Source organism: Euwallacea fornicatus, chromosome 31 (genome assembly GCF_040115645.1).
Source record: "Euwallacea fornicatus isolate EFF26 chromosome 31, ASM4011564v1, whole genome shotgun sequence".
Classification (NCBI taxonomy): Eukaryota; Metazoa; Arthropoda; class Insecta; order Coleoptera; family Curculionidae; genus Euwallacea; species Euwallacea fornicatus.
The window spans coordinates 2,141,161-2,154,538 of NC_089571.1; the positions used below are offsets into that span (position 1 = coordinate 2,141,161).

A 13,378-nucleotide genomic window follows, 5' to 3' on the forward strand; every position below is an offset into this window, starting at 1 on the left:
TATGCCTGTCAACAAAGGTAATCTACTGTATTGTGCCCCCTTTTATCGTTGTATACGTTTCTATACGTTTGGTATGTGGTTATAAGTCTCCTATTGTTAAAGAAAAGGACTCGGCTTGCTGATCAACATGGTAATTTTATACCTTCGTAAAAATCCACCCGCATCATGATTTGGAAGTGTTACGAGAAAATAATTGACTTCTTTCCGTGATCCATAATCCCAGGGCACTCACTTTACGTGTTACAACGTGAGTTCTTCACTTCTCATAGGTCTTTGTCTTCGATATACCTACAATAACCTACGAACTTACTTTTATAATTCTTACTCTTCAGTAGCATTACTTATCGCAATGGATGCGCGAAGTCATTCAAACTCGATGCCCCGACTTCTTCATACGGAAATAGAAGGGCTCAGCAAAGTATTGTTTTTGCCACATTAAATAAAACGGCACCAGCTAAACTAAATTAAGAAAAAAACGTTACATTATAGCAAGCGACGCCCGGCATCGCAACGCCGACGCAAATTTTTCAGAAACAACGTTTTTTCCAAAAATGTAAACTTCGATACATTCTTAACAAGTTTTATGTGAAAAGTGTTTATTTACCTAATATCTTATTATGTATTTGTTACTAGGTACCTAATATGTTAACATTTGTTTTTCTTGCACCTTTTAAATGTTTAGAAATTTCAAAAAACTTTTTATACTGGATGTTTCTCAATGGATGGCAAAAAATTAAGTGGGTGAATCGCGAGCTTATTTTAGGACAAAAAGTTCATATAAAGGCGTAACCTAAATTGCTTCCATTGTGATTTACAGGGTGTTAAAGTTTCTTTTTTTTTAGATTTTCATTAGTATCCCAGTTATTTGTAAAGATAATTAATTCAAATTCGATAGCAACGATTATTTTAGCAGCACGAACAAACCGAAATGACGGGTTATTCAAAGTATTCTACATAGCGTTAGTTTTTCCGTAGTCGCTCTCAATATTTTACATCAGACCTTTTTTCATGACATTTTTAGATTTTCTTCATTAACTTCAGTTAATCCCTTTCGTCTTTTATTAACTTTTTGCCCCTTCATTTTTTTTTTTAGTAAGAATCATAGTTGAAGAGATATTTCCAAAAATATCTAACCAGGTTCACCACGATTGACTTAAGGATATGATAAAATGGCAAATAAAACTATCAGAAATTCACCTGGAATTTTTCATAGAGCCCGGCGATTCATGAGAAAAAGGGCAGAATCTTATATTTCGGTGAGAGGACATGTTAGATTATAATCCAAATTAGTCACTTTAATTCTTCCAAATGTCTCTTAAACTATTTTTCTTAATTAAAAAAAAAAAATTAAGAAGCAAAAATTAATAAAAGACACAAAGTATTAGATGAAGTCAATGAATAAGATATAGAAATGTCTGATGTTAAATATTGAGAGCGACCACGAAAAAAGTAATGCCCTGCACATCGATTTAAACAATTGTTGTTTCAGCTTATTCATCATGCTAAAATGATAGTTATTTCCAATTTCGAGTTAATTACCGTCAGAAATAACGGAGAAATTAACGAAAATTGGAAGAAAATCAAACTGCAACACCCCGCGAGTCAAACTGGCAAAAATTTAGTACATGTCTTTACGTGAAGTTTTTATCTTAAGCTCGTGATTGGTCCATTTCATTTTTTACAATCCGTTTAGAAACACCCCGTATAAAACTTACTTAGAACGCATCGAAGCTCGCACTTTTGAAAAACGGTACGTTTCTGAAAAACCACTCCCATATAGTCGCCTTCCATATTTTCACGTTTTTCGCGTTTATTCCAGCTTACGCTCTCTTAATCAGCGTGATGTAAAATTACCTTACCAAGTCCATGAGCTTTCGCATGAAATGGGTGCGGCATAGAGTTTGAATGTCCCAGTGCGTAATTTTTACCAATCATATAACGCCACAACTAGGTTACCGTAACATGATCCAGTATAAAATGATAAAAAGTAAATACTTTGATATGCCCTATTCGGTGTCGCGCACCGCCTCCCGAACACCCCGTATGGCCGGCTCGTGTTTGTATTTCCCGTCCCTTCACCTACTTTCGTCGCCCACCCCGTATTTAGGAAATTCCCATCCCGGGTGACTCAGGTGAAACCATTCTGATGTCATCGGTAAAAGTCCGAGATTCAAACAGTCGACAGTCGGCGCACCGCTGCTCGGTTGTTTGTAGGTTTCGCTCGTGCGTTCAGTAGCGCAGCTGCACGCTTGCGTATCGCACTCGTATTTCTTCGATTAGCAATAGCAGACCGTGGATCGGTCACAACTGCCGCAAATTTTTACCGTGTTCAATTTGACAGGTGTTTAAATGGTAAATAATGACTTTGTAGTGCCGGAACGACCAAATGATATGGCGAATGAGGCGATCGTCGTACCCCTGAGGAAAGTCGTGGTTGACATCCTGTTGCTTCAGTTGGGTAAGATTTGATTTCGGTTTATTGCAGGAAATTGATATATGCTCAGAATCAGCTGTTCAATGTTTGCGCATCCGTCGAGCAGTCCACTTCGTTTGTTTACTCATTAATTGCGTAATTCATTTGAAGTGGTCGATTTGACGAATTGCCCGATTGACCACTTCGTGCGTGTGCGTAAATATTTTGGATCGTCGCGTTTTGTTCCTCGATACCTGTGCGTTTATCTTTCCGGTAAACAAACGAGATTCCGTTGATATTTTTGCCGTTCATTGACAAGCAGGTTTCGAGCGACTCCGAGCCAAACTCGCTCGCGAAACGGGAATACAGGGTGTCTGTAAGAGGTCTGCACGAAATCCTACCGCATATTCCTGGGGTGACAAAGTGGCGGTTTAACCTAACTTGTCTAATCCAAAAGTGGACGGTTTCCGAACTACAGGGTGTCCAAGTTAAGATTAAAAAATCGAAAAAAAAATTACTTCCTTGGTAATGCTGCTGTCTACGCAAAATGTCGCATCGGGAGTTTGTATAGGTGAGAAATCTGAAGCCGTTTACACGCGATTTCCGTTAACATCCCCGCAACCATGAATTGGACGTAAAAAGTCAAAATGGGCCCTCGCCATCAGTTACTCGTCGTTTCGTAAAATATCCACTGAATTTTGAATTCACAAATCCTCTTCGTTATTTACGAGCGTTGAGTATGCCACGGACTTTAGAGTCCACCAATAAAAGACAATCAAGTGGAGTTAAATCAGAGGAGCGTGGTGGCCAGATTGCCGGAGCATCGTTTCCTCTACCGATCCGTCCGTGCGCAGATCACTTCGAACATTTCATAAAAGCGAACATTAAAAAAAAAATACAATTACGTATGAAATGCACGATTTATTAGTTAAAATTGCGTTTTCAAGTAGTTCACGAGGTATTCGACTGCACGAATAGTTACCGCACTAGAGATGCGGCGAACTTTAAAAATGAAATATCTCGAGGAGTGCTTGTAGAGACTTCCACCAAGAGGTCTTTTTACCTAAAACACGTAGGAAAACACAAATTTTGTCATAAATAAGTTTTATACCGGGCGGTGAAAAAGTTACGCCCTATTAAAGAGGATTCATCGAGCGCCCTCTACATTGTGCATAGAAAATGTAAACGGATTCTGATTTCTCACCTCTCAAAACCCCCGATGCGACATTTTGCGTAGATAGCAACATTAACAACGAAGTAATTAATTTTTTTTTATCTTAACTTTGACACCCTGTATTCAGGAAACCGTCCACTTTTGGATTAGACAAATTAGGTTAAATCGTCATGTTCTCACCATAGGAGTATGCAGTAGGATTTCGTATAGATAGTGTATGTCCGCAAATAAAACGTTTTCTTTGATTCTCCTCACTAATAAGTGGCTTGTTTTCGGCTCTTCCACCATGAATCTTTGCCCTACGTAGGGCATTCCAGACACTTTGTGCCGTCATGGTTTTCCTCAAATGTTCTCACACCTCTTCCACAAGTTGGAGAGCACTTGGAAATGGTTCCTTTTTTTACTTCTCACCCAGTACAACATTTTTCAGCTTCAGAAAGCGTTTTTGCACTTGTTTTTTTTTTCGTTTCATTTCATTGTCATTCGTTTCAACGTGCAGCAGCGGTTATAGGTGCGATCGAAAATGCAAGCATCGATCGTTTACCATTTTCCTCAAGATCGTCTGACTTTAACCCCATTGAACTTGTGCGTGACATGTTGGAAAGAAATGTCGAGGGACATCTACCGCGCCCCAAACAATGCCACAGCTTCGGGGACTTCTTCCACGGTTACTGGGAGAATTTACCACGAGACAACGTCCCGTTGAAGATACGCCAAGACGACGCGAAGCAGTTATACATGTGAGGGGAGGCTATAGCGCGTACCGAGTTTTCCAGGCCTAGTTTGTGTGTTATTTTCGATTTAGTAAGAATTCCGTAATGCATTTTTGGTTTTTTTAAATAAATAAGAACACTTCATCAACAGTAAGTTTGTTCCGATTCTTTGACGAGGACTGCAATGACAAAAATTCCTGTTGCTAACTCGAAGCGATATTGAAAATATCCTAACATCGCTAACCTCTGGGGAGCAGTCTATTGACAGCCCTGTAGGCCTCGAACCTAGAGGAAATACTTCTTTGCGAAAATGGAGAAGAATTTTAATAATTCAGCATGGAAACGTTTGGTGCGGCATTTGACTTCAAAGATTTGATATCGATTTTTTTCCATTAAGGCAGAAGCGAATTTCGAAGAAATACTTCTCGGATCAAGATTGAAGTTCAGCCTGTAGTGCGTTGATGGCACATCGAGAGAGCGCAAACCTGCGCCATAATTGCTGGACGTGCATACTCGTCCGGTAATTTCGAATTTTTCATTTACTATCGCAAATTTAATTGTAGCAGTTGACCAACGCAATTAGGCCGATACCAATTAACACGCATTATGACAATAAAAAGTCACTTAATACTCGCACAGGTGTATTCTGATTTGAGGAATGGGACAGTTCCCCATTACGACCGTTAAATGCAAACTAGTTTCAAAACCGGTCCGACGGATGAGTTTTTCGTTGGCCGAAAGTAAAAGGGAGAAAGAACCAGAAGTTTCAATAGAATTGATTTGCTAGGGTCAAATTATTAACGTTCTGTTAAGTTTAACCTCAAGATAGTTTCCACGGGGAGCAGGAACGCGGCCGCAGGTTTGTGTGTTGAACGTCAAGCAAAATTGTACTCCTAAGTCGGCTTGCGGTCGCTTGGTTAAAGAGGGGGGGGGGGGGGGGGGTTCCCTGTGGTGGGTGACAGTTGAAGTTCCTTCGGAATCTCGGTTAGCGATCTGCGAATTGAAACAACAAAGAAATCCCAACCAATTTGGGAGGTTCGACCCGAGTACCGCCTCAAGTACGACACCAATCCGGACTAATTTGGATTGTTCTATCGAAGAACCCAATTAACATTTCGCCGAACCCGTTCCACGCACGTTCAAATTTATCCCTGGAACGCTCTATCGCTGAGTGATTTGTGCATTTTCAGGGAAAAGTTCGGAGTTCTTAAATCCAGCCTTTAAACACGTTAACACTTCCTTAACCGGCAAAACCAAAGATTTATTTGTGTTAACCTCAGATTGGCAACACATTTGTCAGCTTACCCATCATATGCACCATAATACGTTACTTGACCTAAGTCAATTTGTGCATTAGCCACGATTTATTTATCTTCCAGCCTCCGTTCGCGCCTTATTCAACGTCATCGTCAATACAGAAATAAATCTTACGTTCTTCAACTAATATCTATTTTTATTTTGCTTTAAAGTTCAATAACAATCAAACGGTCATGGAGGCGGACACAAAGTGAATATTTCTGCACGGGATCGCTCAAGCACGAACAGAAACCACAATCGAAGTGAAAGTTTTGATTATCTAATTTAGAATACGTTGCTGACGCGTTGATGATTGAAACGTACGAAATGCCGTTTTCTCACGAGCCGTGGAGGGCCCTTTGGACCTCTCGAAGGTCCCGTGATCGCCGACCTTTCCGCCGCCCGTTTCCCTCGAAGTCTCTAACTTTTCGATCCTTACGAGAGAACGATCGAGAGGAAGCGGATCGCGGTAATGGATTAACGAACAGAAACGTTATTGAGAATACGCAACGAAACGCGTGAGAGAATTGATGGAAGTGAGAAAAACGTGCGAGAGATCGGCGTGAGCGTGAGACGCGAACGGTACATGCGGAGGACGCGCGATGTCGGGGAACGTGCAGCGGGCGCTCGATGATGTGAACCAATTCCTGTCAAGAGTGGTTCACACAATCGAAACGTTTACCAAGAGCGAACGAAGCTCAAGTAATAGACGATTTATTGAAGAAACGTTTAATACACGCAGGGCTGGGGGAAAGACTGGAATTGAGTTAACGCCGTTTTAAGGAGTGACTGAAAAAGGTACACCGAAACACACGAATTGATTTTGACGTATTCTTGGGCCACAGAGTGAAACTTTTTTCTTCAACTCTAGAGCTGCAGCCCTGCCTAACTTTTTTTTCTTTTAATAGCGACGTATATCGTGTGCGGGATGATCGGAGAGCTGGTGACAAATGGAATCTTACCATACCACTTTTTTTCTTTTGGTTGCGTGGTTATTAGGAAATTAAAAAAAAAAAAAATTTTTAAACGAAACGGTGACGGACACCTCAGTCCTCGCTCCAGGCTGGTTAACGCAGCAGATGCCGCAAGTGTCCGGCACCCTTCGCTGGGCATGCGCTCAGGGGATGGTAAACCTCAATAAAGATTAATATCGACGTGCCGCGTTTAATACTGAGTGAGTTTTCGTTTTACATTACACGAATTAAACAAACAGACAAAGTGGGGTTCGGTATATCAGACACTTATACTTGAAAAGGCGAAAAACATTGCCGTGCTTTTGTGCCAGGTTCATTGTCTCGATAAACAGTACCTTTTAAAAGCAATTTTAATGATTTTTAAAATGTATTGTTTATCGAAGTAATAACAATAAATTTGGCACAAAATACGCAATTTCGCCTTATCAAGCACAACAACCTGACCCGAGACACCTGGATACTTCTGGTAATTTTACCAATTCTCATTCTCTATCATTTAAGTTGTAGAATCTAAGTTCACAATAAGAACCCCGCAAGTGTGGCGCATCACTTAGGCCCATTTGTGAGAAGCTCAAATCAACGCGTAAATTTTATGTATTTCGAATTTCCACAATGAAAATGTGCCATTTTAAAGTTTTTCCATTGTTTAGTGCAATTTCTTTTGTGGAAGTGCCTGAACAGAAAACATCCTCTAATGCAGGACTTTTACTCTCACCACACAAACCATAAATCTCCAATTCCATCGAGTTGTACCATTAACTGCGTGTGAAAATGCTAAATGGGCGCACACGAAATTTATAGTCCCTGCCCAATTGCACGTGACATACATATTTATTCATGGTCGTATATTGATTTCAGTGGGGTGGCCCATATTGTTCCTGTTCCTCTGGGGAAATCCGTTCCACAGGGGCTTCTTCTGCGATGATGAGAGCATACGACACCCTTATCACGACTCCACAGTGCCAAGTTGGACCCTGTACATTACAGGTTTTGGACTGAATATTATTACGGTGAGCGCAAAATTACTTGCAAAAATCAATTGTTGTCGCATTAGTTTTGGTTTAAGTTTATCGGGAAGAGCATATAATATACAGAGTGTTCGATTTATCATGCAAATGCGATTTTTTCGAAAACTAAGGATTTAATAAAAAAATGTTTCAAATAAAGTTTGTTTGGGATAAAGGAGCGCTTCTTTTGACTTTTTTTTGAAAAAAACTGTCATTTAGAAGGCCTTTTCAAGGTCATTCGCATTTTTTCAAATGGAAACCCTAGTTTTTTTTGACAAAAATGGATACATCACTAAAAACTGAAAAACATTTGTTTGAAAAATTTTTCGATTCAACGCTTTTTTAGGTAGTTTATTCAAAGAGATAATCGAAAATTAAGTAAAGCGTGGAACAACAACATAAAAGTTTTCTAATCCAATAAATGTTCAAAATTCTATTTATTAACGTTCACAGGTTTACAAATTGCCTTACAGGTTTTTTTAAACAAATTGTTTCAATTAAAAAAAAGCATATTCCGACAACCCCAGAAAATATGAATCGTTTAAAAAACGTATTGTAAAGTGTATTGAAGTTGGTGGAAGAAATTTTGAACATTTATTAGATTAGAAAACTTTTATGTTGTTGTTCCACGCTTTACTTAATTTTCGATTATCTCTTTGAATAAACTATTTAAAAAAGCGTTGAACCGAAAAATTTTTCAAACAAATGTTTTTCAGTTTTTAGTGATGTATCCATTTTGTCAAAAAAAACTAGGGTTTCCATTAGAGAAAATGCGAATGACCTTGAAAAGACCTTCTAAATGACAGTTTTTTTCAAAAAAAAAAGTCAAAAGAAGCGCTCCTTTATCCCGAACAAACTTTATTTGAAACATTTTTTTATTAAATCCTTAGTTCTCGAGAAAATCGCATGTGCATGATAAATCGAACACCCTGTATAGGAGAATGGAGAAACGGATGAGCACCGCTGAGCTAGAGGGAACTTTGAGAATTGTTCGTCAAATATAAAAAATTTCGGAATGCGCGTGTGAAAATGTCTGTTAAAAGTTCAAAGGAAAGGGCCGTACTCAGGCTTTTGCGTTTTGAGGGATTCGAATTTTGTCGTAAATTCTCGACTTCTTCTATTGATTCGTGCTGCTTGCAAAAATTGTAAACCATGAGATGTTATATGTCTGCCATTTCTAATGATCGAATTCGAATAACTCACAGACCATGACATAGATATACGATTGAAAATCGTGGCCGCAATTACAATGCAGGTTGTCGATAAAGGTCTTGCATGCAATGGGAGAAAATGCCGAGAAAATGGTTAGAAACGCCTTACCAACACTTCCGCAAGAAATAGCTCACGTGATCTTCTTTAAGTAATACTTTTCTCGTTCGCCGCTTCTCCGCTACAGAAGCTTCGAGAAAATACTCCAATATTAACACTAAGGAGTTTTGACTTCATTTTGTTGGATTTCCTCCCACTGCATTTGGTCTACTCGAACGGTAATCTCTATCTTTCAGATTTTCTCGTAATCCAGCTATATTTGCTTGCATATGTGTCCATATAAATGTTATTTATGGCTGCATTCTGCGTTCAAACCTGTTTCGCCTTGATGTTCAGTAGGTACATATTTTATACGTTTGATTCAATTTTCTGGATTTTTCAACCAAAAAGAGAAGATTCTCAGGCAGCTGTGGAGTGTATATAACGCGAATGGAAAGGTTCAACGGTTGGGGCTTTAGTATCAGCATAGAAGAATTTATTCTCTCGCGAATATTCTTGAAGTTGCCTGCGTTTCCTGTGTTCTCAGATAAGTGTTTTTTTTTTTTTAATTTTTGTACGTATCCGAAGCAACTGTTATTGCGATATTTAGTTGTTAAAAATAGTTTATCTGCGAGAAGCTCTTTGTGTGCTAAAATAAAAAAAAAATGTCGTCAATTTTAATTGGGTGATTCCCCAGGCTAACCAGCAACGCAGAACTTCACCTGACCCCTCAAAACCGTCCTTTTGTTAGTAACTCAGATCCCCGAACTTCCAGCAATGGCTTTGTTTTCAAAATTCACAGTTTCAAATCAATTTTAGGATATAGGGCGGTAACAACGCTTTTTTCGCTCTCTCAGATCGATCATTCTGAATGCGCCCCTTCCTGGGCTAACGATTTTGGCTCCCCCTGAACATTTTTGGCATCAAAATCGAAGCTTTCGTTGTCGAAAGTATTCCGCTCTGGAACTGTTTCGTTCATTTGGCACTAAAAACAGTCGTTATTGCTATCAAATTATCCTTAGGCCTATCCGACCGGGCTACGAGATTTAAGATGGTCTTCCAAGATCGGTTTGATGTCGCTCTTAAGGAAAGACTGAAGTGAATTTATCCATGAAATATCTTGAGCGCGCTTACCGAGTGACTTATTCATAAGGTTATCCCTGGAGCCTGGAGGAGCTGGTAATTAAAATTCCTCAACAATACCATAATGGTAGCAATTATTGTTACACACAAACACACCCAAGGAAACGTGGCTAAAGATAGTAAGACGAAATTCTACCTTCTCTTATTTCTTCGTTCACATATTTACTAAAACACATCATTCCGATTTGAACACGTGCTCAGCTAAAAATTCCTCATGACGGAACTGGAAACACTTTAAGAGACAAAGATAGATGAATGAATGCACAATTTACTCGGTTACAGATTGAATAAAAAGTATACGTATTTTCGCACAAGGATTAAAATAGAACTGACATAAATATGAGGTGTCCAGTTTCAAAGTGTTCTAATCGAATTAGATGTTCTGGAATGGGCTCTAATGTAAACAGCAAAAAAAAACTCGCATTACATAACCCTCAAGTGTAGTTTTAGGTTTTTATGGTACGATGTGTCCCAGTCATGCGTGAAATACTTAGTTGCTATGGTTCATTTTAATCGTTGTTATGGCGACAAAGACGAGTTAAATGTGGCAAAGGTTGCCAGGCCGTTATGAACATGAAAGGACGAACAGCACAGGCGACTGCTCAATAGGCTCGATTCATCAATATGACATGTGCAATAATGTTCATATAACGCAACACTTCCATTTTCAATTTTTCCCATGTTTAACGAAGGCACGTTTGCAATGAAGCGACTTTCATTAGATTTTTAGAAGTGATTTTTTTTCATACACGCAGTGCCCCAACGAAAAAGTCGAAGCTGCATTCGCGACTTTCCTGGTGGATTTGGAAAAATTTTGTTTTCTAGGAGGACATCTTTTTCACGAAAATTCCATTATACCGGGTGATTTACGAAGAAAACGTCACGCTATGCTTTTGTTTTTTTTTTGTTTTTATTTTTGTTTTTTTTTGTTTTTTGTTTTTTTTTTTATAGAAACGGGAATCTTCGATATTTGCTCATGTCTCAGCCTTTCAATGGTGCAATAACGTTTGAATTGTAAACGCAAATAGAATCAAAATGGTTGAAAAAACGCGGGACACATGTTATATCTAATTTATTAAAAACCTTAGCCGAGAGCGAAAATTTATTTAAAATTGGGCTGTTGTCATTTAAAAAAATTTAAATGTCACTATAAAAGCTCATGTAAAAATTAATATCTAGTTTACGCGGCTACTTAGGAAGGCATGAAAATTAAATAATATCAACGCGACGTTGCCAATTTTCAAAAGACATTTTCTCTGTGTTTTCCAGGGAAACTGTTGTATCGGAATTGCCCTGTTGTCGAGAACTTTTTTGTTCAAAATAACGTTCTGAATCGTTGGTTAAATTTGCTAGAGTTATTTCCTTAACACCCTGTATAACGCTGTTTCACGGAATTTTAGCGGAGACGTCCCCCTGGAAGTCAAAATTCCCATATTTGAACGTTTTTTTTTTTTTATTCTACTGGGAGAGTCATAAATCGGGGTGCCATCTTTTGGTTGGGACGCGTTGAATAAAACATTCTATGTACTAATACACGTTACGGACCTATCGGTCTTGGTTTATGAACACATGTTCTATAGCCATCTCTCTCACTTTTTCTGCACTTTGGGATTTAATGAGCATATCTTTGCGTCGGCTTGTTCCAGGCGTCTTGAACTTATGCTTTCTGCTACTAAGCTTTGTGACGTGTACCACATTGTGTAGTAATACACATCCTCGATACCGCTAATTTATAAAAGTCCAAATGGTTTCTATACGCTCCTTCTCGCTTTTCCTCCCCCCTTTTTTTAACTTTCAAAAATTTCCATTGAACACGTCTTTGCGGTCTTTGTTAATGCCGAAAATTGGCATCTCTCGCCTTCTTTCCATTACCTTCAAGTCCACACCATTAATGTGCTTCTATATTTCCCGAAAGCTCTCCAGCTCCAGTCAAGAGTTTCAAAGATAACATATGTGCGTCATATTTTGAGGAGCTTCTTTGATTCTCAAGCTAATTCTAAGTAATCTCGTCTTATTCGCCGTGTTTCTTCATCGCTCCCCTCTAAGTCCCTTTAAGATCGATCGGCTTTGACTTCCGAACGAACCGGGGCTTTTGCCACTTATTCTAGGTCTCTTGAAGATTTAATAGATTTCGCAGCTGCAGGCTTCCAGAAATTTCGCCAATGCTAGAAATTGTTCTCCCCTCGACGCATTCCATGCGACTTTTTTCTGAGGCTCATTTTGGGGCATTTTTAAGGCTTCAGTTAGATTTTTTTATATTCGAGAATGAAGATGTTGACCGTGTTATGTTGCTATGTTTCTCCTTCCCTGCGTAATTTGCCACTGACTTCGACGATTCCAAAGCGAAAGTTCGTACTTGTGTAATGACATAATTAAAATGAATCCCAATTGATGAGACAGCACAGGTTCGTACGTGCCGGTCTATATATACCCACTACTCCCCATTTCCATTTTTTTGGGGGTTTAACTAAAGTACGTCACGTTTTGCTAAGGGAGACGAGTCTTGATTCAGGAACGCGTTCGCAACCGGGATCGCGTCACAATGGGCGCTGAACGCGGCCTGGCATGCGCAAGCTTCCCGTCATTCTTGCATTCGTTGGCCGTTTGACGGTGTCAACGGGGGCGCCACCTGTCGGAAATAGCGACAAATCCCTTTTAAATATATTCGAGTGATATCCGGCACACATCCCGATAGTGACACAATCGTCATCTCTGCCGGACCCGAACGCGTCTTCTGAGGGGATCCCTCCCTCGGTGTCTCAGACTTCAGGCCGTGTCTGACGCGTCACCCTCGAGACTTTTCTCATTGTCGCGCGGTTATTCGCATTTTTCGAATCTTTCGGATCGTTCTGTTGAACGTGTACGAACATCGATGACCTTCGCTTGATCCCTTCGTAATACACTGAGATACGTTATTTCATAAAAATCATTATCTGAAATATATGTGTCATCACAAATTGAGTGACGGTTTAGTTTTCAGAAACAAAAGGAAAAGTACGATACATTGCTGTTATAGCGCAATAATATTTAAATCGTCGATAACGTTTCAGAAAAATCGATACCGAAAAGCGCTTGCGGCAGATAAGACTGTCCAATTACTATAATAATCCTTTTATTGAAGTAAACATAAGCGATCGACTTTATCGGTTAGTATTGTGGGATTTTTGCTCGTGGAGCATTTTTTAGTGCAGCAACCTTGGTGCTTCACAGTTTAAACTCAGACTACTAACTACGACCTCATCGAAAACCACGTGGGGAGTGGGGGGGGGGGGGGGGGTGAACGACTGCATTCCCTAAAACATATATATATATTTTTTCTTAATGCTTTCCAGTCATGCACGTCCCCACTAATTGCAATAGCTCATTCTCATTACGATTATAGGCGCAAACATCTCAGTAAAAAATAATAA

At 39.4% G+C, this 13,378-nt stretch overlaps 2 protein-coding genes across 4 annotated transcripts in view; both read left to right on the plus strand.

The window, feature by feature from the left end:
• Nucleotides 1-2,170: 2,170 nt before the first annotated feature.
• The window catches only part of LOC136348118 (putative phosphatidate phosphatase), a 31,355-nt gene continuing 20,147 nt past the window's right edge, over nt 2,171-13,378 (plus strand). For 2 of the 3 annotated variants that reach the window (XR_010733583.1, XM_066298719.1), the window contains exons 1-2: nt 2,172-2,458; nt 7,429-7,580. Coding sequence is in view for 1 of the 3 variants with exons in the window: in XM_066298719.1 (XP_066154816.1) it covers nt 2,350-2,458; nt 7,429-7,580 (261 nt within the window). In the remaining 2 variants the exon portion in view is untranslated. Of the gene's footprint in view, nt 2,459-7,428; nt 7,581-13,378 lie in introns of all 3 variants that reach the window. The other variant, XR_010733584.1, reaches the window with a different exon arrangement.
• Nucleotides 2,470-4,448, plus strand: LOC136348121 (uncharacterized). The gene is made up of 2 exons (XM_066298725.1): nt 2,470-2,796; nt 3,850-4,448. Exon 2 carries the CDS (start codon nt 3,975-3,977, stop codon nt 4,329-4,331), a length of 357 nt encoding a protein of 118 aa, XP_066154822.1. The 5' UTR covers nt 2,470-2,796; nt 3,850-3,974; the 3' UTR covers nt 4,332-4,448.